Here is a 27,851-nt window from a genome sequence, read left to right as displayed (position 1 = left end):
GCCAGCGTCGCTGCCGCTAAACTTGTCTAGGCAGCCGAGCGCTCGCAACGCGAAGTCAAACTCTAAGTCGTCGTCGTCGTCTTACTCGTGGTCGTCTCGCAGCAGTTGCTCTATTCGTTTCTGTTGTGTGCATGTGTGTGTGTGTGTGTGGATTTGTGGATCGCTCGATCTGTGGTGTGTGCTCTACATTAAGAAAGAAGTGTATTAGCTTCGATTTATTGCATCGTCTCTGGACTTCCTCAAAATGCTAAGCTCTGCTCGCTGAGCGTCGCTGCGCTGCGCTGCTCTGCGTTGTGCTCGGCTCTTCGGCTGCTCTGCCGTTAAGCTTAGCTCTGCTGCTTGTGGAACTCATCGTCTCTGGTGCTCGTCTCGCGACTCGCGACTCGCGGCTCTTTTCGTATTCATTCAGAGCACCCATACATAGACAGAAGACGTCGCTGCTGCCCGTATAACTATTTTGCGTTTATTATTAGGAAATCGAAATCGCTTTGCACTCTGACGACGCTTCGACTCCGACTTCGACTCTGCCTCTGCTTCTGCTTCTGCTTCTGCTTCTGCCAGTGACTCTGACTGTGAAGCTGCGCGCTAGCCGCCTATCATCAGTCCGTGAGACGGTCTCAAAGCTATTGGTCGTGTTGTCGCTTGTCGGTCGCAACACCAGCGCCACATAACTATTACAACAACAACAACAATAACAGTAACAACAAAGCACACACAAGCAGCCCCACAGCAGACGTTTACCCAGACGATCGACCAACAACGTAAGCCAACACTGAACGCAACGTAACGTAACGTAACGCGATGTTAGCGCGCGCGATTAATACTTGAAAGATAACGGTACATACGACAAACATGGAAATGTAGCAGTGCAGTGTATTGCAAGGGCCGTGGCTCAAGGATTATTCTCAGCCAGTATTGATAAATAATAAAAAAATAAAAATAAAATAAATAAATAGTGCAAATGTAGTTGAAAAATGTATCAATTAAAAGAAAAGAAAAACATTTATTTTCTATAAAATTATCATGAAAATGAATTGTACTATATTAACTAATTGTTACTAATGTTAAATAAATACGAAACTTTTCCATCACTTAAACTCTAACTTAATCAACAAATCTGCAACCTTTACATTCCTAACTAGAGCAACAACTAGAGTATAAATTCAAACGTGTTGTATAAAAGATTTCGATTCCTAACTATCCCATTAAGCTGGCACAAATTATGACACAAAATAGAAAGAAAAAACTTCTATATAAAATAAAATATCAAGTTTTGGACGCGCCCAGTAGCTGTATCGCATACGAATGTGAACTATATACACATATAAGTGAATATCGGTGCTAAATCAATGATAACTGCATACTTAAATGCAATTAATGCAAATTGTGACAGATGCAAATGCAAAGTGAGTTAAGCTGTGGAAAAGCTACAACAACAACTCGAAGCACATGTGTACAGGCTGATGATGATTATGGGCAGGCATTAAAAAGAGACAATCCATAATGAAATTATAAAAAAAAATATAAACCAACCCGATTAAGCGAAACTGGGAAGTGCTCGGTTAGGATTGGTGTCAACGAGAATAATACGACAATTACAGTTAATTAATATAGTAATATTAGCTAACTAACGGAATCCATATATTAGCCAACTAAAGAAAGCCACAACAACAAAATCAAGTCTTTAGTCTGTACAAAGTGTAAAAAAGCATAAAATAAAATAACAAAATAGAAAAACTTACTTTTAATACAAAGTTTAAGACAAATAAATGGAATTAAGATATTAAGTTCTTATACCTATTTCTATAAATATAAATAATCCTTGATAACTGCCTATAGACATTTACGTAACTTTTAAGAATTACTTATAGAGCGAAAAATTCTTCATAATTCTATTCTATGTGCGTTTGCTAAAAAACTTAGCTCAAGCAGCTGTTAACTATCACAAAACTATAAATAAAACATTTTCTTCAATAAAAAACTCTAAAAAAAAGTATTTGAAATACTATAAAAGAGCGCTATAAAAGAGTGTTAGAAAACGTTTTTCACACGCGCCGTCGGCTTTGCAGCTCGCTGATCTCCTTGTTGTTGCTGTTGCTCCCATGCAGAATGACAACAACAACAACAACAGCAATAACAACAACAACAACAACAACAAGATCCACTCTATATAGCTACAGCCAATGCCAATGCAGGTTATCAACATCCGTAAAGCGCTGCAATCGCCAACGGTGTTCAAATGTTGATTTCTTCCTGCCGGCCAACGGATATCCGTGCGGATTTTATAGCTGCACCAGCAGCAGCAGCAGCAGCAGCAGCAGCAGTCACAGCACCAACAGCAACAACAACAACTGCAGCAGCAGCAACAGCAACAACTAGACTACGTTGTACAATTAAACCCGAAGAGGCTAGCAAATTGATGCTGCAACAACAACTACAACCATATACAACTTCAAGCATGTAAGTAGCAAGCATTTGTATCTCTGAGATACATTCGAGTACCTTGAAGTACAGCTCATATTTAATAGGCATAATCACAGGATCTACGATAAATCGTAAACTTAATGTCAATAGCTATGGGATACAGTTACAGTTAATGCATCTCACAGATACGTAGGATACAGTTACAGTTAATGCATCTCAAAGCTGCATATGAGTGGCTAGAAGTGCAGCTTCCCATGCTGATCTCAATTATCTATCAGAGGATCGGAGTACGGAAATACAAAGCAAACAAGTGTTTCCTTTCAAGCAAATGTATCTCAAAGATACATGCGAGTATCTTGAAGTACAAGTCACATATAATAAGCATAATTAGTGGATTTGAAATAAATCTTAAACTTAATGTCAAGCACTAAAGCACATAAAATCACATACATACATACAAATACACATTTTCGCTTAATGCATCTCAAAGATACATTTAACTATCTGAGAGCTTAGCGCGCACTAAATCAACGCAATTACAGGATCTACGACAAATATTAAACTTAATGTCAAACACAAGCATTACACACACACTCACACACACACACACTTACAGTTATGACTGTATCTATGTATCTGCAAGATTCAAGGCTTCAGCGTTCCGTTCGACTTTTGTGCATTGTAATTGATGAATGAATGAAATTGAAGTTCGGGCAATGACGCAGCCGTTTTCGACTTCAAACGGCCAAAACAGCGCGAATAGAGTTGTCCAAACGCTGGATGAAGGGGATGGCAGAGGGAGCATGGCTATGGCTGAATACAGACACAAATACATATATATATAAACATATATACATTTACAGCAGGCACAGATACATTTGCGGCCACACAGATGGAGGAGCTCAAGTTACTTTTTAATTTTTGCCAATCAAAAGAAATAATAAATTATATAATTTCGGGTTACGCCTAAATTCACGCACTTTTGCCAACGGCACGAGCAACAATTTTTATTATTACTATTATATATATTTAATTTTTTGTTTTGTTATTTTTGGATTTTGCTTCTCGCTTTTATTGTTATCTTAGGCAAAAAAAGTAAAGGCCAACAGGCTAATGGAAGTATTTTCTGAGCCGCATCAACTAAATGAATTTTAGATTAATATTTGCAAATGGCAGCTGAAGCTACTGTGAGATAAGAGAGAGAAGCGAGGTTAGAAGAGGCAAGAAAATAGAAATGTCGTGTAGGTATTAATGTGCCCAGAAGTAAGGATTATGTTTAAGCATAGATTTAAATGGGAATTTAGTCATATTATCAAGCTGTAAAATTCTGCTATAAACTGTCTTATGAACTGCATATGAGTTTTTTTCCGCTTAAAAAAAGAAACGAGAATTCAATTCCTACTTTTACAGAAACTACAGATTTTTCACTTCACTTCACGCGTGCAATGAATGCTCAGCTCTGAATGTTCAGTCAGGCTGTCAGACAGTCAATCAATCAATCAATCAGTCAGAGATAAACCCTAATGCGTGATGAACAAGTTGAGATAAGTTTTTATGAGCACACAAGACCCTTGCAGAAGTCGACTATAAAAGAAGATACTCCAGATAATATTAATGAGTATTTATAACTGAATACCCTAGACTATATAGCTAGAGTATTTATTGCTGCAGACTTCTGGCATAATTTCCTGCCTTTTGAGAAATATACTTTTTGATTTCGTGTCTCGTGTTGTTGTTGTACGCTCTTTTGATCTTGTATTTTCGAAAGTGATTAATAGCTTTGACATGTTACTTTTACGCTAATTGAGCGATCAAAATCAAATCGAATTTTGCTAAATTTGGCAGCCAGCTGGCCATCACAGCAGCCTTCGTGGTGAAGGGTGAAAGGGTCGGCATTCCGAATTGAATCCAATATCAAAGCCGAGACAAAAAAAAAAAAAAATAACAAAACAAAACAGGCCTCAAAGAGCCGTGTCCAAACGGGTCATTTGTGCGTTAAATGCACGCAATGTTCGATCAGGCCAGAGTTTAGACGTATCCAACAGATGCAGATACAGCCGAGTGTGCGTGGACATAGCTGTCTATATAGGCATACGGGGCGATTAGTAGCGCCTTTCGATTTTCATTTGCTTGGAGTGAATGTATTTGGGAGCGTCTCAGCACTCGCATCGGCTGGGGATGGGGCAAATGGATTGAAGCTGAAGCTAGGGCTGGCAAATTAAGCAGGTTAATTTAATTTTAAATAGAAGTTGATGGTTGTCTTAAATTGTGTTGCTCTTCGAATTGGTCTACGTCGCGGTCATGCAGTGGCAGTCGAGCTCTCGATGTGGAAGTGGCAGATGGGCGTAGAAGAAGCGCTACAAAACAGATCATTAATTTTACGATCTTGGAGGTTAGTGAGTGAATGAGTTGAGATGAGTTGAGTTGAGCTGAGTTGAGTGAGCGGCTTGCCCAGACAGGTTGAGCCCAGCTGAATGGACGGCTGGACAGAGGTGGAAGGTGGAAGCTGGAAGTACACTTCATTAAGAAGTTAATTAGTTTGAGATTGTTTAGAATGGCTGTAAAGAACGTAGGAATTAGGCGAATCTATGTACAGGCGATTAGCCGAACCACTGCTCTTAACGAGATTAACTGATGCGAATCGAACGTATAGAATGGAAACAGGTTTCGGGCTGAATGTAAGTAGAGCAGAAAGTGCAGTGGGTCAAGGGCATGCTAGATGGTATCCTTTCCCAGATTAGCCTACATCTAGTGAACGGTTCTGTTGAGATACAGGAATTTAAAGGCATAAGATCAATATATAACAGATATATAACAAATGGAGGGAGGTCTAGAGTGAGTACATTTTGTAAGTCTTTAATTTAAAAGAATTATTTAGATACTAACACGGAAGTAAGAAAAACTAAAGTGTAAGGCTCTTATAATCATATTAATGTTTAACTGTTGCCAAAAACAAGGATAGCCAAAAAGAGTGAATGGCTGAGAGAAAGTTAGAGAGGTTGGAAGACAGACAGACATAACCAATCTATTAGCTGTCTTCTAGACAAACAGGGAGCTGCCTCTGTTTCTAAAGAGAGCAAGAAAGTCAATAAAAATATAGATATATTTGATGTCAAGCAAATGAAAAAAATTATAAAGGGCGTTAATTTGAAAAAATATGGTCTTTAGAGTTAAAAGTTGTCGAATTTACACATACTTCCAAAATTATTGAGCTAAAAAATAATACATAGAGTGAGGGTGGAAGTGTTGTTGGGTCTGACATTTAGCTACTGACTTTTATCGTAGCAGAGAATTGAAAATCTGGATGACATCATATTCAATACTATTAGCTTAACTCACATTCTAACTTTCCTTGAAATATATTTAAGTTTACTTTTTTATATGAATATACAGCCCACAACAGCATAAATCAATATACATATCATATACGTATAAGTATAAACATGTGTAGCTGAGTATTTAATCGTATGATTGCAATAGATTTTATAAAATATTCTGAAACATACATATGTATATACATAGAGTCCAATAAGTATTTTCTAAACTTAAGACTTGAAAGTCTTCGAATGGCTGTTTTGGTCCAATCCATCAAATTTCATGGCCAATTGTTATGACTATGAAAATCGAGTAACTTTCTAAGCGATTGGCCGCTGGAAAAGTAAGAAAATATAATGAAAGAGAAAAAAACTCACACGCACCAAAAATTATGACATTTCATCAATTTAACTATCGAATAAAATTTGTGCGTCTGCAACATTCAAAATGCCAATTACAAGAGCTACGAGAGGGAGAAGGAGAAGGAGGGCAGTGGTAGAGGTAGAGGGAAAAATACATACAACTGAAATTACAGAAAGAAGTGAAATGTTGTGAATAAACTGCAAAAATTGTTGGCCATGACGTTCATATAGAGAGACATATATGTATATATATATACAATGACCAGACATGGCCAGATCTTGGGATGAGTTGAGATGAGTTTTCTGGCAAGGTGAATGGTGTCTGGGCATCTACGTAATCCGCAGTCGGTTAATTGCGTCTTAAACCGGAAACGATGGATTTGATTGCGTTACACATTTTGTGTGTACTTGGAATGTGCGCTGATTTTATTTTTCTCTGCCTTCAATCTGCTGCTACTGCCTCGTCGTCGTCTTCTACTACATTTCGTTTTCAATTTCAATTCAGTGTTGTTGCTGTCGTTGTTGTTGTTGTTGTTGTTGCCTTTCGAGTTGGCGCAATGACGATGACTGCGTTTCCGACTGGGATAACCGCAATCACTTTGAAAATCTAAAAAACAAATCACTCGCGAGACTGCGACGCATTCAGATCTTAAAGTTTCCGAATCGAGCTGCGCACCGCTGCCTTAATGCCTTGGCATACACTTAATCCACATTCAGGCAGCCCAGCCCGGCCTACCAATCCAGCGCCATTCGCGGTGCTCTAGACGACCTCGCAATGAAAGTTGCCCGAGTTTAGATGCCGCCGATGCCCCCTCCTCCCCATTGCGCCCCCTCGACTGCTGCAATTACGGCTGTGCGCAATACGCAAATCGATTAAATGAAAACCATTTGCCGGCAGGCTTAACTGCAGCCCACTGTGCCCCACTGTCGCCGAGAATCAATAGATCTGCAATTTATATATATAGAATATGTAGTATATATAGAACGATCGATAGATGTATTTATTGTTGTATGCATACATGAAGGTGCCCCCGCTGTGGCCTTATGTAAGATAATTTGCAATGCAGCACAGGAGATGAGTTTTATTCTAATTGGAACGGCACATACACATACACACACACACACATACAGGTACTGTGGAATACTACGTAAATGCTGCGGCGTTCTATTTAAATAAATAGCGAGCCGAGTCGTAAACTGAACTGCAACTGGTTTACCTATAGAGAGTTAGATAATGATGAGCATCCTCTATTAAAGTGAATGTGGAACTTCCTTGGCTAAAAACTGGGTATGGAAAATTTCTTTATGGACACTGTGTAGCTTATGCTATTATATTTATAGAGAGCAGAGCGAAAACTCAAATGGAGAAAGGTGCAAATGGTTTGCATATTTTTAGTCATTCTTTTGATGTACTGAAAAATGAGTTTGCAGTAGAAATTATATATATATATATATATATATTTTGTGATAGATATATTTAGTGGGAGAGAGAGAGAGAGAGAGAGAGAGAGAGAGAGAAAGAGAGAGAGATATAAGATATCTAAGATATAAGTGGCGAAAACATAGAGGCCTCATCTGAATTATTCTATGTATGTGCTCAACCTAATATTAAGCCCATTCAATTTAATTCAATTATTTTTTTTTTATTATGACTAGGGCATATCGTTTTTATAACATGCATTCGTAACTAGTGAATAATTGGTACACGAAACTCGTAATTTCATAGCAATTCATATTTTCTGACACTTTTTCTGACATACTCTATGACGTATTAAAATAATACTTTAGAATCCTCTATCTATCTCTCTCTCTCGTTCTTTATAATTCTATATTATTATTCATAATCGAATCATACTATAGATCTCACGATCTGTGTGTTTCTTACACTCGCTCTCTCTCATAAGCTCTCTTTTTCTTTCTCTCTCTCGCGATCTTTACTCCTCTCTCTCTCTCTCCCAAGATCTCCCCTTTCTCTCCTCCCCCCTCTATCTCTCTCTCTCTCTCTCTCTCTCTCTCTCTCTCTCTCACTCTCTCAAATATATTATAATCGAATGTGTTTCTCCCTCTATTCTCTCTATCATAGTCGAATAATACTAAAGAATTGATGATCTGTTGATCTCTTTCCTTCTTTCTCTCTATTTCTCACTCTCCACCTATTTTTCTGTCAATTATCGCATCGAATAATACTATAGAATTTTCGCTCCATATCTATCTTTCTCTCTTGCTCGCAATTTCTTTCCTCCTGTCTCATTTTTTAAGCCTAACTATTCCAGCACTTGAATATTTTCTTGGTATTTTGCTAATATTCTTACATTCAATGGTTCTGCACTCAAATCTCGTATTCGACAGCTGCAAATCTTCCGCATAACTTTGCACTCTACCGACTCAATTTATTCAGCATTTCCCACTCAAATATTTGCGTTGCAGCAGCTGCTGCTGCTGCGTGTGTGTGAGCGCACTTTGCCAAAAATGCTTCCCAATCGAGTTATTCGCATACGCAAGAGACGTCAATAATTATAATTTGCATACTCATCCGAGCTCAATTCAAGACGCTCTGCTGCCACACCCAATGGCTCGTAGCTCGCCTTATGCTTCACTTTGCTTTAGATCTTTTTTTTTTTGTCGGAGCGACAGTCATTAGCAGATTGTTAACGTTCTGCAGTTGGTTGTCTACCTGGGTCGCACATAAATCTCAAAGGCCCTGCACATTGGCTGTGCCGAGGCGAGTCTGAGCGAATCTACTTAAGAAACTTGGCTTTATGATTACCCCACCCATTTATAAGCCAGGAAAAAAAAAAAACAAAACAACAAAAAACAATAACAAAACAACTACAACAACAATGCGCGTATTTTGAAAGCAAAAGTAAAGTGTTTTGAAAGTAAACTACACTAATTTAAAGCTGTAAATTAACCAACTAAACAACACCAAGCAACAACAGCAACAACAACAACAACAATACCAAATTGAATCCAAGAGCGCCTCAGGTCCGCTTTGACCTTGAATGCAATGAGAGAGCTTTAATTAATTATTGTGTGTGATGCGTATGTGTGTGTGTGTGTGTGTCCACAATTAAAAAGGTGTAAAATACAACATCCAAAGCAAAACACAAAAAAAATAAAAATGATATTCTATGTCGCACCGATTGAATCATAAATGCGCCTCATCATTGATCAAGTTTGCTATCTGTGCACATCATGATCTCGCATGCGATATAAATTTAAAGAAAAGGAAAAGTGTTTAGACTATGAGGAAGCTTAAATACTCTTACTTTGGGGCAGATTTTTTTTTTAATATATTATATGATATTTACTTAGTTCCTTCAGTTTGTTATAGGTACAATCACTTGATTCAATATACATAAGATAAAATATGAGGTTATATATCCTCCGATATAAATAGAAAGTATATATAATATTGAAATATATTATATCTTAGTAATTTCTTTCTCTAATGAAATTTTCTTTATAATGAAAAAAACAAAAAAAAAAGTAAAGATTCGAACATCAATATATTCTTCCTACTAAGATATGAAATTAATTAAAAGCCTTTCTCGATTTTCTATGATCTTGTTTCTTATCCACTTTATGTAAAGTTTGCTTCAAATTTGCTATACAAAATATCTGCCTCATCTGCTACAACTTAGCGAATATATCCCACACATCAGGGTATACAAAATCAACTTGAGCTAAAAACTGGAGCAATTTTCACGCTAACTAGATAAGACATACACAAAGCTAAATAAACGTCATTTTTTGGCTGCAGGCAGGCGACACAGCAACAGCAGCAGATGACAACAACAAGAGATCCACAAGACCCGTAAAACCCATGGAAAAACAAGATCACATGCAGTACGGCATCATCAAGAGAGTTGTCACTGTTGCTGCTGCTGTTGTTGTTGTTGTTGTTGTTGTTGTTATTGTTTGTACTTGAAAATGAGTTGGCCCAAAAGAGCAGACACAAGACAAGTCAGACTTTTGTCTGAATGTGTCTCGTCTACACTGATGAGTAGACACATACATGTGTATATGTATGTATGTATATGTAGGTATGTATATTTGTATAACCGTTGATTACAATAGGAAATAATCCCACAAATTGCTTTAATATTCACTGCAAATCAAATGAAGTTGTGCCGCAAGCAACAACACAATGAATGCTTCAACTAAAGCGACACAAAGTCGCAAAGTTTCTCGTTTTGTCTCTCTTTTTGGCTCCCCATCCCGCCCTTCGTCGACAAGACTTTCCTGATGCCCCAGTCAAAGCATTTAACCTTGGACCATAAAACTCTGCAGACAACAACAACAACAGCAATCGAGTAATATGTAATCATCGCATTGAATCTTAACTTCGTACACCTCGCATGTGTGTGAAATTTCAGATTTCAAATGATTGTGTGTGTGTGTGTGTGTGTGTGTGCGTCTCGTTTTTTTCGCATTTCTGATACGAATTGTTGTAGGGGGCTCTCCTCTAATTGTAGCGCATTTAGCATGGCATATTGTCTGCTACCATGCTTGTCCCATGATATATGGGCTCACACACACACACACACACAGAGTCAGGTGTACTTGGCTTTACAATTGATGTGCCCCGAAATACGTTTTGTGTGTCTTTTTTTTTCAGTTTTTTCAGTTTTCATTTATCTTTTGGCTCCATTGTTGGATGGCCAGTTGCAAAGTGGGCTAGTTTGTGGGCAATTTTCAAGAATTTGCCCACATTATGTGCACCATGTGGGTTGTGCGGTGGCCAAAATGGCTGCTAGACATGACAGTGGCTCATTTGCGTCGACTTTATGTAAGTGGGTGCAGAGCAGCACAACAAAAACACATACAAGAAACCAAAAATTGGGATACGATGCGGTTCGTAACGAGCCAAAAATTGAATACCTTCATCTAGTTATGGAACGGCGCATTTCAGAGATTATGCTCGGAAGATATTTCAGCTATGTGGATTGGCAATCTCGGCTTGTGATCAGCTAAATTTAGCTCGAAGTATAAATTTCGATTTAAAAGTGAGATCTTAGCCATCTAGTCGTTATCCATGGGTAGCTGAGCGTGTAGAGGCCATAAAAGAGGTGAGAAAATCGCAAATTTGTGATCGATTAAATTGGCTGTTTCAGCTGGTTCACTTCACGGCTCTAAGGCGCAGGATGGAGCAGATTTGTTCATATTTTTATAGTTCTTTTAAAATAGCATAAAAATTTAATGCGAATCAAATTTTGGATGCTCATAAAATCTTTAAGGCCTGCAGAGTTGATTGATTTGATCACTGTGCGAAGCGCTTTCAAGCCGATGATTAAAATATCATATGGTAACTCTGAATACAATACATACATATAGTATATATAATATACATACATGAAATGATTCAATCAGACTTGATGTGATTAAAGTCAGCAATCAACAAGTCTTAAATCAAATGTTCTTGACTGATTAATTGCTTGAACTAATACTGTACTTCCACCTCTAATAGTTATAGCCTTTGCATTTGGCTTGACTGAAAAGCCAACCAACCAAAAGTGACGATAAGGCGATCAAATGAAAAGAGATGAGCAAGATGAGCACTTTAATTTAGACAGCTCATAAAATGCACAACATAAAGCTGACTTTCACATATTTAAGTTTCAGATAGTGCATATAAAATATGTATAAATTTTAACGCGCTTTCATTATCACTAAAGTTCAGTATTGAAAACAAATTGCTGTCAAATATTTATCGATTTTCAGTAGATTGAAAAAAACTTTAGATAGTGAATAATAATGTCATAATAATTATACCAAAAGATATCAGCTTAATCGATTTGAAATACTGTTATTCGGCCGATTTTAACGCCTGAGCGTATGCAATTATAAGCCACTGTCGCTGTGAGGCCTCAGAATCGAGCTGAGATTGACAAGATCAAGTTTTGCTTTGGGTGACCGGAAGGAAAAGCCATTTAAGCCATGCGCGACGAATGCCGCTAATGCATTTAGGCAATTTACCAACACTGGAAAAATAACTGAACGAATAGTGAGGGGGAGAAGGGAGGAGGGAGGAGGAGAAATGAATAAAAGCCAAGCGAATGCTGAACACTGAAAACATGTGTGCAAAGCCGTCAAATGTAATTGCCCGGGCAGCGCTAATTGAGCTCCCAGTCGGGGCCAATTATTCTGCAATGTGCACACAGCCATGGCTCAGCGTGCGAAAGGCGGGCGAGTGAGCAGAGTCAGCCGCGGGGCGTGGCTGTGCATGGCATTCGCGACAAGAGGGTGCGACACAAACAGCTTGTCAGCAAGTGCGACGCAGCAGCTGCTGCCCAGAGATCGGCTCACATCGTCTTGAATCGGCTTGAACGGGGATCGGGATGGGCTGAGCGTGTGTGAGGAGGAGTCAAAGCACTTGGCGCTCGCTGGCGACATCCGCGGACGCAACGCAGCAACTGGAGCACTTTCACTTTAGGCCAAGTGGCAGTGGCAGCTGCGATTGGAATTTGCGCATTGATTGTCGTATTTATAATACCCTGTAGCCTAGAGCAGCAGTGGAAGAAGTGGAGATAAGTGAGAGTGAAAAATGTTGCAAGGAAATATAATAATAATATAATGTGGAATAATGATATAGAAGAAAGGAGAAATTAAATTAGTGGGGATCGATTGAAATCGAATGAGATTACGTTAGCCTTACTCTCATATCATGTAGTCCAAAATGAATTCTGAGTTCAGCATACTTCAGATTTTAGAGTAGATAGCTTACAGTATAAGTATTGGTTTAACGTAACTAGATATACCCTATATAGTTGACTAACAATACAGTATTAAATTAATTAATATCTGTAGCCGTTCAACGAAGTTAATATATTACAACTCTATTCGAATTGTAATGTGAATGTTTATGAATAAATTAATATACAAATAAATCAATATAAAATGAAATAATTATTGAAAGTATAAAAACAATCTTTAAAGTTTCCACATAATAATAAAATTTGGTCTCATTAATACTTCAATTTTTGATTAAAAATATAAAAGAAACCAATAGCAATCAATCCTTTTCACAGTCGCAGCATTAAATGCTGGCACATGTCTCTTTAGCTTGAGCACTGAGTGAATGAATGCATAAAACGAATAAGATTTATGTTCAGTCTAAACGGATACATATGTGAAAGCCATTCACTTTCTGGCCAGCATTTGCCTATGCGAGCCAATGGCTTAATGGATATGCAAAAGCTTAAGTTGAATCTAGGCACAAAAATTATTAACAAACCAGAAAGTCTACTTCTTACTTCTAATAACAATTTTTAAAAATTTATAATTTTTTATTTTTAATAATTTATATAAATTTGAAATCATCTTCATCAGTGAAATGTGTAAATCATATTTTATTTATTATTATTAATTTATTTTATTTTTTATTTTTTTATACCCTGTTTTTTTCTATTTTTTCTAGTAAATAATATAATATTTCAAAAGCATGTCATAGTTGATACAAATGCGTATTACAGGATATCTCTAGGTCGTTACCAATTTGATTTATGGTTAATCTGATGTTGGCAGCGCACGTGGCCCAAACAGTAGCCGCATGTTTGCTGCTGCTGCTGCAGTTGTTGCTGCTGCTGTTGCCTGCTCATAAGGCAGGCTCGCGGGGGCGAAAGGCAGCAGCAGAGCAGAGGAAAAGTGTGGGTAGAGGGGGCGGGGACTACAATTGGCTCGGCCTGCAATATAATTAGGCCTGCAGCGAGAGGCATTCGGACATGCGACGTTTGCTGAATGTGTTTTCAATTTTTTGTCTGTCTTCTCTTTGTTGTTTTGCTGTTTTCTGTTTTCGGGATGTGCGCAATATTTTATGCTTATGGATGAGGAGGAAAAAATGTTAGCCATGTTACAGTTAGGTTTTTGGCCATTGTTCGACGCCCGCAGCAGAGTTAACAAGGCGCAGGCACAGGCACAGGTTGGGGCTCCTTGGGATTCATAGATGTGCTCATGTGAGGCATGCACTGGATGCAGTTATTGTGAGCCACCAAAATGGCCAAGACAACTTTCTTCTTCCTCTCTCAGGTGCAAACTGGTTTACTTATGATGTGAATGTTGATACGGTTTCTTTTCAATTTTGTATTTCTTTTTGCTGCTTCTATTTCGTTATTTCTTTTTTTTTCTCATATATCTAATAGACCCGTCTGTGTGTGTGTGTGTGTGGTTTTGTTTTTTTTCCTCCTTAACTGGCGACAAAACTGGCCGGGTGGCTCGGGCTATCGCTTTCAACTAGAACAAGCTTAACTGGCTGCCCGGCTGGCTGGCTGCCTGGCTATTGGAATAATTGTATCACCTGGCTCAGTCGAACTGAGTCGAACTGCAACTGAATTATGTGGTAATAAATTTATATCAAATGAGTTGCTTCCACACACACACACACAGTCATATACAGACAGACAGAAGTGCGAGGCTCAATGAAGAAATAAAATTGTAATTAATTGCATCAGCGTTTAGGCAATCAAATGGAGCAGCTTTTTTTCGGCTCTTTGAGCTGCTGGTCTCTGATGAAGTCGTGAAATGCACAATTATTTGTATTTATTTCTTTTTGTTAGCTTTAAGTGTTTCGTACAATTAAATATTTGAATATAAAGTTCGCTCCTGCTGCTGCCGTTTGCTGCTTGCCTTGCCTTGACTCTTTTCTCGCAGCCCTCGTCTCCCGGCGCTCGGCTAGTTTCGATCTCGTAAACACTTTCAAAATTTCGCTGGGCAACATTCACTCGAGCGAGTGGGTGCCACACGGATATTCAAATGCCATGCCATGCCATGCATGCTGTGGCTCTGCATGTCCAGCGAGTGCTTTATCTATCAACTTTGAGCAAATGAGAGTCAAAGCCAAATGAAATCAAGTCTGATGCAGCTCTAGCTAATTATGATGAATTAATTATTTTTAAATTTAATTATTAATTATTTGGAAAAACTGGAAAATAGAAAAACAATCTTGTATGCTTAATTTGACATTGATGAACCATACATATGTATTAATATTAAATATAATATTCAAAATTATATACTTTTTAAAATTTTAATATTTGTTGTAAAATTATTTGTATATATATAAAAAAAAAAAAAACTTACACGTAATTTTAAAGCAATCAAATACCATATTTATGAAATATATAAAAAAAATAAAATAAAATAAAATAAAATAAATATAATAATATCTGAATTAATAGAAACAACAAAGATATTGTAATATTTTCAAATTACAATTGTATTTATTAATTTTTTTTTTTTTATAAATATTTGTAAATTAATAATGAAATTAATATTTCTTCAAATTTTATCTAAGCCCCTTTATATGTTTAACTCATTTAAAATGAGCGCTCAGGATAAAATATTTATAATACCAAAGACGTAAGAAGTGACGTAAGATTTAGAAGATGATAAATGTTTTTTAAAAAAATTGTTGAATTTGTCTATCTATGTACTTATATATCTGAGATAACTTAAGATGCGAATTCTTTTTTTGATTGCGCACAGTTACAGTTGTTTAATTCAAGCTGAAATCATAGATACCTATTTGTTATTTCATTAAAAAAAAAAACATAAAAGCGATATTAACATCAGCTCAGTCCGAAAAAAACAAGAAATTGAACTTTTTTATGAGTATCTGCCGAATCAAAACTAAAAAAAAAAAAAAAACGAAATTCTAACGCTCCTGAGCATTTTGAAGGGTATCTCTAAGTCTGCCAGAGCAGCTCTAGTTGCAATTAGCTCAAATGCCTCGAAAATCCACAGCTTTAAAGTCGCATATAATGGAGACTGTAGTCGGTAACTCATGTCGCATATAAAACTAACTTTAAATATAGAATAAATGTCAGCTATTCGCAGTCGGATATTAATAAGCGCCTGCAAGCGGCTGGCCGCCCACAGGGCCAGTGCCCGGGCTCGTATATCAGGCCAACCAGCAATGTGGCAGCTGCAGCAGCAGCTCAATAAAATCCAAGTCTGGCCAGCAGACTTCGTTGGCCTGATTGTCATTTACAAATGAGCGCTCTAAACAGAGGAGCATTAAAGTGTCCCGCAACAAGAAGAAGAAAAATTGCTCAACCGATCGGTCGAGCTGCAAGTCGACCAATTTTGCACCTACGAAATGCGGTGAAAAATTTCAATTATTTAAGCGCTGCCACATGCAACATGCAACAGACATTTGTTTGGCCGAAAGCTGAGCCTGGACGACGCGACGTTTAGTTATATAAAATACAAAAGCCACAACAAAAACAAGACAGCCTTTAAGTAAGAAATAAAACGTCGAAAACTATAACAAACAACAGGATGCAGCAGTTGCAGCACTTGCGGCACTTGCAGCAGCCTGGCGGCCGTTGGGAAAGCACTTGCCACAGTCGAGGAGCTAAGCCACTGAGCTGAGCGGCAAGTAGCTCTCTGTGCGAACAGTTTGTGGTCGATACAGTTTTCGACATTCATTCATTTGGCCAACCAACGACCAACGACCGAGCTTAGATCGAGGCAAGACTGCAAAAGGGGCAGAGTGGCAAGGGGGAATCATCCTATGTGTGTGTGTGTTTGTTGTTGTTAATTTCGTTTTGGCTAAAAAATGAAACAATTTCCGATGTCACTCTCACTTTTTATGCCGCTGACGACCATCCAGGCCATAGACCATAGCCAGCTATAGCCTGCAGCAGCAGCAGCAGCAGCAGCAGATACAGATACATTCGCAGATACAGATACATTTACAGTCGGGCAGCCAATCTAGACAACGAGATATGTAACGCAGACGACAAACGCGGCAAGACGTGATTTGGAGATGTGTTTGCGACTGTTGCAGCAGCAGCAGCAGCAGCAGCAACTGTTGCTGCTGCCGCTACACTTGTTGTGTCCAGCGCTAGGAAAAGTGGTACAGATTGCTCCAATGCAGTCGCATCATCAACATCATCAGCCATTCAGCTGCAAAACGCATCCAACTTTGTTGCAAATTGTTGTTGTTGTTGCTGTTGCTGTCGTCGCTGCTGCTGCAGTTGCTCTTGTTGATGTGTGGCATTTGCTGCTGCATTTCTTTTCAACAACTTTTAATCTGCAACAATTTCTGCAATCATTCACAGTTGGAGAAATGGCGTCGAGGCTAATAATTTGAATAGTTAATGAAGCATTCGCAAGAGCTCGAATGGCCTAGGTCTGATGCGAATGATTCGTTCATATTTTTATTTATCATTATTAAAAACTCCTTTGCATTTATTCGTTTATTCAAAAAGTACAATAAAAATGTATTAAAGGTAGAAATAGAGATTTTAATTGATGCTCTTTTATGATATTATATTACGAAAGGTACTAAATACTTTCTGAAAAGAATATTACTACTCTTTGTATAAAAATCTTAGTTGTTATTATTATTATTAAAAAAAAAAATAATTATTTACAACTTATAGATACAAATAATAGCTCATACTTAAAAAATAAAAGTATATAAATATTATGTATGTAAATATTTAAAAGAATATATCATATAAATGCTTATAAGTTCTCTTTAGTACTATAATTGATTGAAAATAATAGAGAAATATATAATATTTAATTCGTTACAATATTTCAAAGAATTTTTTAGGAATTTTCATTTAAAATTAAATACATATATTTAAAAAAATTAGATATATATATATTTTTTTTAGATATTCTCATTTTCTAAAAGAATTTTTTAGGAATTTTCATTCAAAATTAAATATATAATTTTTTTTAGATATTCACATTTTCTAAAAGTTTTTTCTTGCATTATTTCTCAATATTAATTTTCTTAAAAGAGTGCCAAATTTTTCTAAAATTTGTATTTTTCAATCCAATGTGTGTTATACATGCGTGAATGATTTCCAATTGGAGCTCCAAAAGAAATGCCGCATATTATTTTCATTACCTGCCTCAACTTGCGCCTGACTTCATAGATGAGTGTGCAGTGACTGTGTGTGAGTGTGTGTCTCTGTGTGTTTGTGTTTCTATGTTTGTAGCTTTGCGTGTTTGTTTGTTGTTGTTTTGGCCGTTTGTTGTGACGATTTTTGGTATCAGGTTGCCTCGTTAGAGTTCGAGATGGATGCGAGTCGAGAGAGTGAATGAGTTGAGTGTGCGTGTGTATAGAGAGAGTGTGTGAGTGTGTGTGTGTGTGCTTGTGGATCCTGCCAGCAAACGTTTGTCGCCGTATTGCTTGTCAGTCGTCTCTGTTGCTGTTGTTGTTGTTGTTGTTGCAGTTGTTGTTGCAGTTGTTGTTGCATCTTGCTTTTTGCACTGATGTAACAAGGTTTAATTTTCCATTTCAATGCACGGCGGCTGCGCTTTGGATTTTTACTCTCGTTTTTCATTGCGCGTCGCGCAGCATCGCGTCGCTTCGTCTACAGCTTGACTTTTCGCTATAGTTGTTGTATTTAGCTATAGTTTTAGCTATAGTTTTTAGCTTGGGTTAACTGTTAGCTCGTTGCGGTTGATTATGCTTTGCTCCTAGCGCGGACCACAAGCGTAACCGAAGCCACTCGCTGATTATGTGGATGACAAAGATGATGACGATTATGATGATGATAATGATGATAATGATCATGCTGATGGCGATGATTAAGTTGCTAATGCTGACTGCTGCTTGGCGTTATAATTATGCAGCTGCAGGCTAATGACCAAGTTGGTGGACATTCAAAACAAGTTGATTGACTGCTAGATACTCTGTAGTATAAGGGAAAAGAGGGGCTGATAAGATGGCATGTGCACTTTTATGATGTATCAATTGAAAAGTATTAGCTGCTAGATATCCTGTAAGCAGAAGAGGATTAACTTATCCTGCTAGACGCCTTTTAAACAGGAGATGTGACAAGAAGACCAGTTTGTATAGGAAACTGAATGCTTATTTAATTGAAGGATATTGCTTTTGGTGAATATATAGCTGACTACTAGATACCTTGTAGCCAAATGGACTGAAAAGAGAATTGATTTGTATAGATTAACTATTAGATAATTATAAGAACAAATAGCAAGCCTGTTGGATACTACATAAATTGAGCAAATACGCTAGTTGTAGAGATATTCCCTGATTTAGGGATTCTTACACTCTCACTCTTACTCTTAAAGAGAAAAAGCTTTTACATATATCATTTCTGGCTGCTATATAAACAAATACAAAAATATCTTATCGAGCCGAATGTTCTTGACAATTATTTATGGCACAAGCGATGAAAGAGTTGAAAGGGCATTTTTCAAAATATCAATTACATTTTCTTCAAGATAGGCTTATTCTGAAATGGAAGAGAACAAAGCAATGATGAGCTTTCTTCTTCAGACTCTAAAGTGCAATCATTTCGTTTAGTGGTATTTCCAAGTCTTATCAATGAATTTGATATAAGACTAGATATAGTAGAACATAATCAAAAGGTGTCAATTTATCCATTGAATAAAAGTAGCTTTGAGGTAAAGTCTTCACGCCTAAAGGAACTTCTACTTAGTCAGCAAATCTAATGATATATAAATTTATGCGATCTATAGCGTAAAGCCAAAGACATTCCATCATTTGCCGTCTGTCACTTTCTCAGCTGCTCAGCAGCTATGCCAGTAAATATGATACTCCTCTTCAACTACCTGTTTGAGGGTATATACATAATCATAAGGCTGCTGCCGCTCTTGATGCCTGCGGCTGGGGGCGAGAGGTGGTGCGGCTGCTGTGAGCCGGCTTTGATGATGGGTACGGTGTGATCCATTTTGAGCATGACCAAGCTAATCTCTTCGTCCAAGTATTGTCAACGGCTTTGTGGGGGCTGATTATGCTGGCTTGGCATCAGCTTGAGCTATGCGGCTACCAAGATAGGCAACATTGCTGCTGCTGCTGCTGTTGTTGTTGTTGTTGTTGTTGCCTGTCGACATCTTCCACTGGACATTTTCCAATCTGGAGCGTTGCCAGTTAGCTGTTGTTGTTGTTGTTGTTGCTGTTACTGTTATGTGTCGCTGTCTGTTTGTCTGCCTGACTGCGTTTTTCGCGGTTTTACAACTTTGATTTCACTTTTCTTTGCAACATGCGACGTTGTTGGTTGTTTGCTGTTGTTGTTGTTGTTGTTGTTGTACCTTCACTGGCCGTTTTTTGAACTGTTTGCTTCATTGCTCTCGTTGTCGTCGTCGTCGTCGTCGTCGTTGGAATCTGCTGTCGGTCCGCTTAAACTTTGTTACTCTTTAATTGGTTTTTTTTCTTTCGCTCCCCATCATCATCTGCTTTGGGCATCCGTTTTTTTTTTTTTTTCTTCATTAATGATGATGCAGTCGGCTGGCCAGAGCGTTGGCCATAATTGTCAACCACTTTTGCACGTTAGCCACAAATTATAAACACATCGATATGCAATTCCATTTGAAGAGGTTTCCATGCCGCGTCTTTTCGCTAATTGAAAATTGCCGGGAAAAGGCGTTAAAATATTTGCTGCTTTCATTTAAGGGAACCCAATATGCAGACAGATTTTCTGTCCTGGTTAAAAATTATGTTATAATTGTGGAATTTTCAATAAATTATATTTATAATTTTTTTATATAAGATTAATTTGTATAATTTTTTACTTTTTGAGTGAATTAATAGATCAGCACCTAGAAAGTGTTGTCTAGCTTTTGGGGTACGACAATGTTTCAGATTATTCAAGTATTAATGCCAATATTGATTTGAATTCCCATAGTCATTTATAGTTTTAATATTAGAGCTTCCCACAGACCCAGGCTGATAGTATTATGCATAAAAGTTAGTGTAATTGGCTAACTGAAACATGAACCCAAGTGAAGTTCACCTTCTAATCGCACTTATCTATAATAACTTAATTATAAATGATCAGATTCCGCTCAGATCATCACAGCTGACCAATCAAATTGATTAGCAGCTTGCTCACTTGCTCACTTCTCTCTCTCTCTCTCACACACACACGCTCTCTCCCTCTAGCTATCTCCCTCTCTGTTCCAAGATCATTCAACTAAATTGTTTTGAGTTAGTCACAAATCGATTCAATCGAATGTCACTTCGATGCTACTCAAAATATGATTCAAGTTCGTTGTGGACTAAACTATCTCTAGTCTAGCAGCTGCGAGTGTTAAATATCTGTTTTAAGATCGCAGATCAGCTAACTTATGTCATCAACGCGGCGGCCAACGCAAAAGTTCTCAAGCTCCAAATACTTTTTGCTTTGTTTTTTGTTTTTTTTTTTGGGTAGAAATATTTCAAGTCTTACAAATGGCTGAAAGCAGTAAATCAAAGCAGCAAATGCGGCTAATTAAGTTTTAGGCCAACAGCAACAAAAGGCAATTTGTTGTGCGATTGTGCACCTGTGTGTGTGTGTGTGTGAGTGTGTGCTGAAGCCGCTAAATGCTGCACCAGCCCACGGAAAATGTCTCGTGAAATATTCTGTTCTAGATAGCAAGAGCAACAACTGCAACAGTTGCAGCTTCATTGAACGCCTACAGCTGCAGCGTGTGGCAGTGGCAGTTGCTGCTGTGATACCCTGTAATTTGTAGCCAGATGTGTCACTTACGAATAGAAAAAGAAAACATACTATAACTTATTAGCTACATAGATCTGTGCGTAATTCGTATCAATTCAACTCGATAAAAGCCTCAGCAATTTAGTCGAACTATATTTTTTAGTTTTATAAACTCCTATTAAATATGATCTTACTTTTATTATAATATATTACATTATTAAATTAAAAATATCTGCAAATATTTATATAAAATATATTACAATTTTCATTTCATTTTTTCGTTAGAATATTTTAGAGCAATATGTTTTATTTCATATCATATCTCACATTTTTGTATATTTATCATATATATATTTTAATTTTTATATATTTTAAATTTTAATTTTAGTTTTAATAAACATTAATCATTGCCCTTTAGTGTTTCAGTTTAGTGCTTTGTTTTTTAGAATTTTTTATATATTGTTAATTTTTTATTATAGAATAAATATTTGTCTTTATTATTTTTTATTTTTTATTTTTTTTTTGTTAGTTTTATCTAATATTTAATATTTTTATGTACATACAATACTATTTATAATATTTTTAAATCTTAACTCAAAAGCTTACAAAAAGAAAAAGTGTTAAGTGAGATATAGATAAGATATCGATAAGATCCAAAGTCATATTGCGTGTGGATTCGACACATAGAGATATAATCAGAACAGTAAACCATAAAGCCGAAATATACACATGATATAGTACAGCTATACATTTTTGCTTTCATAGCTCTAGCTGGGGCTAACAGCTGTCGGCGCTGAGAGAGCGTTAGGCATTTCATTTCCAGAGTACCCTCAAGTCTGTCACGCAACAACAATAGCGCATTGACTGCTTGCAACTGCAGTTGCAGTTGACTTTGTGGACTGTCAGTGGCTTTGTTTTAGCTGCCTGCTGCTGCTGCTGCCTGGTTCACATGACTGGCGTGCCATCTGCCTGGAGGCCAAGTGGCAAAGAGGCAAACTTCCAGCTGGCAACTGCTTCAGACTGTTTGGCTAAGCTGCAGCCTACGCAGCACGCACCTCAAACCGACGACCTCCATGGGGGCAAATGGTGTGCCCACCCCCCGCACCCACACTCTCGCCTCGCACCGCCCTCTGCTAATGTATACTTAGATGTTTGTCAGTGTTTTTTTTTTGTCTGTTTTGTCTTACATAATCGTCACTCTAGATACCGTTAGCATTCGGTTTTTTCTTCTTCTGTTATTATTACTATGTTTTTTTTATACCCTGAACCCATTGAAAATGGGAAATCAGGGTATAATGGTTTTGTTAAAATGTATGTAACAGGCAGAAGGAGGCGTGGCAGACCCCACAAAGTATATATATTCTTGATCAGGGCGACGAGCTGAGTCGATTTAGCCCTGTCCGTCTGTCTGTCCGTCCGTCCGTCCGTCCGTCCGTCCGTCCGTCCGTCCGTCCGTATGTTTGAACGCGTCGATTTCAGAAGATACAAGAGCTAGAGACCTCAACTTTTTTTTAAAATGTCCGTAAATACAGCGCGGATATCGAGTTTATCACTAAAAAACGATAACTCATTCCGATACTTTTTTATCGATAAAAAACCTTATCGAAGATCACTTAAATAATTATATCTCCTACATCTTTCAAGCTAGAGTCTCCAAATTTAAAATGTATATAAAGATGTATTTTATACAATTTCGGTTTTTGTTCAAATTTACCCCCCACTCCTAAATCCACCCCCTCACCCTCATCTTTGTAAAAGTCGTATATCAAATACTAGAGACTTGTGCTTCGGTATACACATACATTTCAACATTATGATTACTTTCTGAAAGTTTCAGTAGGATCGTACGTCTAGAAATTAAATTATTCAACAAATAAGTTCTCATAATATTGCCAACACTGCAGCGCAACCCAAGCGCAATAGGTTATAAATTTATATCTCCTACATTTTTAGAGCTATAGTCTCCAAATTTTAAAAATATATTCCAATGCATTTTATACAATTTCGATTTTTGTTATATTTTGGATACCGGCTCCAAATTCAGAATCCCCAGTGAAGGTCAGATTCTAGTATAGCTAATTGTGAATGATTTGACATGTTCTTTTTTAAATGCCAAATATTCAATAGAATATGAAGATCATATGCTGAAAGTTTCATTAAATTCGGTTTAGTCAATCGACTTTAAAAAATAACAAAATGTTTGGCCAATTAACAAACGCACGTGCTGCAGCAACAGCAGTTTTCCAATACGTGTGCACACATACATTCAAACATCTTCTAGCACATTCTTAGAATCACATCAGCAGTTAGTTTCGTTTAGTTCTGCTAGATGGCGTTGCATCAGTGAATCTATTTCAGTTTTGACATTGCGAATAAGAACAGAGGAGTGGCGTCATGGTAGAGGGCGCGGCGATTGATCGCGAGGTCTATGGTTCAAATCCTGCTGGGCGTATTGTATTTTTCTTTTAATTGCTTCAAAATTTTTATATATTTGATTAAATTTCTCTTATATTTTTTTTCAAAAATCGAAATTGAAATTTTAACCATACTATATGTACGTTTTTATTAGTTTGGTTGTTCTTGCACATTCTTAAAGTCACATCAGCAGTTAGTTTGACTTAGATTTGGTAGATGGCGCTGTAGCAGTGAATCTATTTCAGTTTTGACATTGAAAACCATAACAGAAGGGTGGTGTCAAGGTAGAAAGCGCGGCGCTTGATCACGAGGACTCGGGTTCAAACCCTGAGCGTGTCGTAATTCTCTTTTTTTTTAATTGTTTCAAAATTTTTATATATTTAATTATGAGTTTTCTATTTCATTTATATTTTTAAATACATCGAAATTGAAATTTGAACCATACTAAATGTGCTTTTCTATTAGTTTGGTTCAGGGTAGTATCTAGTCGAGCGCTCTCGACTAGAGTTTTCTTACTTGTTTTTTTTTCTTATTTCTTTCCGTTCCAAAACAACACACAATAGAACAATTGTTTAAACTGGGGGCTTTTGGCATTGCGCCAAAAAAAAGAAGAAAAATTGTTAGTCAAAAAAAAATATATATAAAAAAAAATAGCAACTGAAACTGAATTTAGTTGTCGCATGGAAATTGAGTTCTCTTTAAGACAATTATGTTTTTTTCTGGCATTCTTATTCTCGATTTTGTTTATGCCATTAGGTTGAAGTCATGACGTAGATGGGAATTACCCCGGGCTATTAGAGCCTGCACAGCTGTGGGAATTATGACGTGACGCATCTGGAACTGGGCGACCTGACGATCGATGGCATACAAAATTGAAATATCAAATACTTAGAGAGATATTATTATGCTGAAGATAAATAAATATTTGTTATAATTAAAATGTATTAGTATATGTAATAAGTTAATATTTTAAAGAGTATATCAAGCTAATCAGCAGTTCTATTAGGCTGCTACATCAGTTCTCTCAGTGGCTTAGTTATTTGGACAACTGATAAATAAGAATCCGGATTTGAATATTTGAGTTGTGTATTTGGATGGAATGTTGTGTTAGGCGAAGGTCTCCACTTGTTTGGCGAGCGAATGCTCCGACAGTGGGGCTAATAAAAGTGTGTTGCACAGCTCATCAAAAAAATCGAAGTAAAGGTGTGGTAGAATAAGTAAATCGAACAATATTTACTAATTCCAAAATAATAAGAGTATCTCATTCATTCTTGTTCTCTCTATTTAAATGCCTTTCTCTCACTCCTTCCGAATCACATAGCAGATAGCTCTATAAATAATCGAAAATTAGAAAAAATATTTAAGTTTCCTTTCGTATTATTTTTTATGAGCAAATATAATATGATTCAAATATTTATATTATATCAGATTTATTTTTACTTATAATAATAATTAATACAGAACTATTAATATCTTAATTTATTTATATCTTAATTATTTATATTTGCTCTAATAAATTTCGTATCTCTCTCTCTCTCTCTCTGTCTCTTCAACAGGTTCATAAATCCTGCCTTTGAACATTTGTTAACTCGAAGACAGCAAAAATAACAAAAAAATATCCGCATATATGTTAGGAAGAGGAAGAGAAAGCAGACGAGAATCTATTGTAAAGCCACACCAAAACTGAAGCAAGACAACAACAAGAGCAACACAAGTGAACCAGTTAACAGTTATGAGAGAGAAAGACCACTCACCAAGAAAGATGCTTCCTAGCCCAAAACAGGGCTGTGTTTACCCTGCCTTAGGATTAATACCCACATCGTATATATCACATGTACCTTATGATCTGTCCGCCTCGACGACGGCGGCCATAGCCACCAGCAGCATGACGACAACAGCAGCAGCGCGACACCAACACCAGCAACACCAACAGCAACAGCAACAACAGCAACAACAATCACATCATGGCAACAAGGCGAAGCGACGCAGCAGCTACGATCAGCCGCTGGACCTGCGACTGGCCCACAAGCGACGGCAGCCCGTCAAGCTGCAGGAGGAGGAGGAGGAGACGCTGGAGCAGCAGCCGCTGGAGGATGAGAACAGCAATCTGATCCTCTTTGCCAACGAGCTGGCGGTGCAGCGCAAGGAGAAGGAGCTGAACAACAATCACATAGCCGCCTCGCTGGCCGACCTGGGCTTTGACATGAGCCGCAAGATGCTGCGTGCGCTGCGCGAGGGCGTCACCACGTCGCCCCCAGCGCCAGCGCCCAATGCCATTGTAGCTGCTGGCGTGCACTCGACGCTGCTGGAGGCGATGACCAAGACGCTGCCGCTACAGTATCGCAATGTGTTCGCGCCGCCGACGGGCGCGCCAACGGGCGCGACATGTCCGACGACGCCGGAGTTTGCGTTTCGCCATCCGCTCAAGAAGAGCGATCTGAGCTGGCCGCCCAGCGAGCAGCAACAGCAGCAGCATCAGCTGAAGCTGGAACAACTCAAGCTGGACTTGCCCACGGCCACGACTACACCTACGCCGCATCCCCATCCGCATCCGCATCCGCAGCTGCAGGAATTCCAATCGCGGCAGCATTCGCGCAAGGCCAAGCAGCGGCAGGCACAGTCCCAATCCCAGGCCCAGCCCCAAGCTGTTGCGGTGGCCGGAGGCAACTCCCTGCCCGTGCAGCGCAACAAGGATCGCTACACGTGCAAGTTCTGCGGCAAGGTCTTTCCGCGCTCCGCCAATCTCACCCGGCACCTGCGCACCCACACGGGCGAGCAGCCCTACAAGTGCAAATACTGCGAACGTTCCTTCAGCATCTCCTCGAATCTGCAGCGGCACGTGCGCAACATCCACAACAAGGAGCGGCCGTTCAAGTGCGAGATCTGCGAGCGCTGCTTCGGCCAGCAGACGAATCTCGACCGGCACCTCAAGAAGCACGAATCGGATGCGGTCTCGCTGAGCGCCCTGAGTGGGGTCAGTGAGCGCATGCATTGCATTCGACGCTTCTGCGAGAATCCCAATGAGGAGTCCTACTTCGAGGAGATACGCACGTTCATGGGCAAGGTCACGCAGCAGCAGCAGCAGCAGCAACAGCAGCAGCAGCAACAACAACAGCAGCAACAGCAGCAGCAGCCACAGTCACTGCCAATGGCAACATCACGCAGCTCCGCCTCGTCCAGTTGCTCCGCCTCGCACACGCCCACATCCTCGCATACGCCCACGCAGTCAGAGTCAGCGGAAACGCTGGCCCAGGAGCTGCGCCGGCTGCAGGCGGAGCGCGCCAAGTCGGGCGACGACAGCAGCGAGGAGCAACAGCAGCAAGAGCAGCAGCAGCAGGAGGAGCAACTGGCGCGACAGCAGGAGGCAGAGACCGAGGAGTCCAAGTGCATATTGCAGCTGAAGAAGACGCTTGCCTCCAAACTATTTCCCACAACAACAACAACGGCAGCAGCTGCAGAAGGAGCAACAACAGCAGAAGGCGCAGCAACAGAAACACCAACGATCAAGGAGGAGCCCTGAAGGTCCCTCAGCCCCAGATCGCAGCAAATCCTGAAGCAGATGACAACAATTTCCTATACGGTAGAAGCGAGCAGCGAAACAACTAAAAAATTTGTTTAGCTGCACACATATCTTTGTATATGCATATTTTATATATTTTGTATTTTTTAATTTGTAATTTGTATGTTAAATGTTTTAATGTGTATATCGAATTGTACAAACAAAAGAGGAAACGAAAATATGAAGTTGAAGATTGGCAAATGTACTATATCAATTTAGTTATTTAAGCATTGGTATTTTTTGTGTGTATATGCAAAGCAACGCGAGACGTATGTACGAAAATAACAAAAACAAGCGCCCACTGTTTAATAAAAAGTTACAAGTTTTTTTAAATTTACTAAAACGTTA

General features: G+C 38.4%; 1 protein-coding gene across 1 annotated transcript; it reads left to right on the top strand.

The window, feature by feature from the left end:
• The first annotated feature begins 75 nt into the window (after positions 1 to 75).
• On the top strand, positions 76 to 27,836 carry LOC115564724 (uncharacterized). The gene is made up of 2 exons (XM_089257859.1): positions 76 to 2,460; positions 25,501 to 27,836. Exon 2 carries the CDS (start codon positions 25,677 to 25,679, stop codon positions 27,462 to 27,464), a length of 1,788 nt encoding a protein of 595 aa, XP_089113985.1. The 5' UTR covers positions 76 to 2,460; positions 25,501 to 25,676; the 3' UTR covers positions 27,465 to 27,836.
• Positions 27,837 to 27,851: the final 15 nt, after the last annotated feature.

The sequence above is a fragment of the Drosophila navojoa genome, chromosome 3 (genome assembly GCF_054131105.1).
Source record: "Drosophila navojoa isolate 15081-1374.11 chromosome 3, UAZ_NAV_1.0, whole genome shotgun sequence".
Classification (NCBI taxonomy): Eukaryota; Metazoa; Arthropoda; class Insecta; order Diptera; family Drosophilidae; genus Drosophila; species Drosophila navojoa.
The sequence above is the reverse complement of the archived record's forward strand: the minus strand, read 5'-3'. Positions and strand labels throughout refer to the sequence as shown.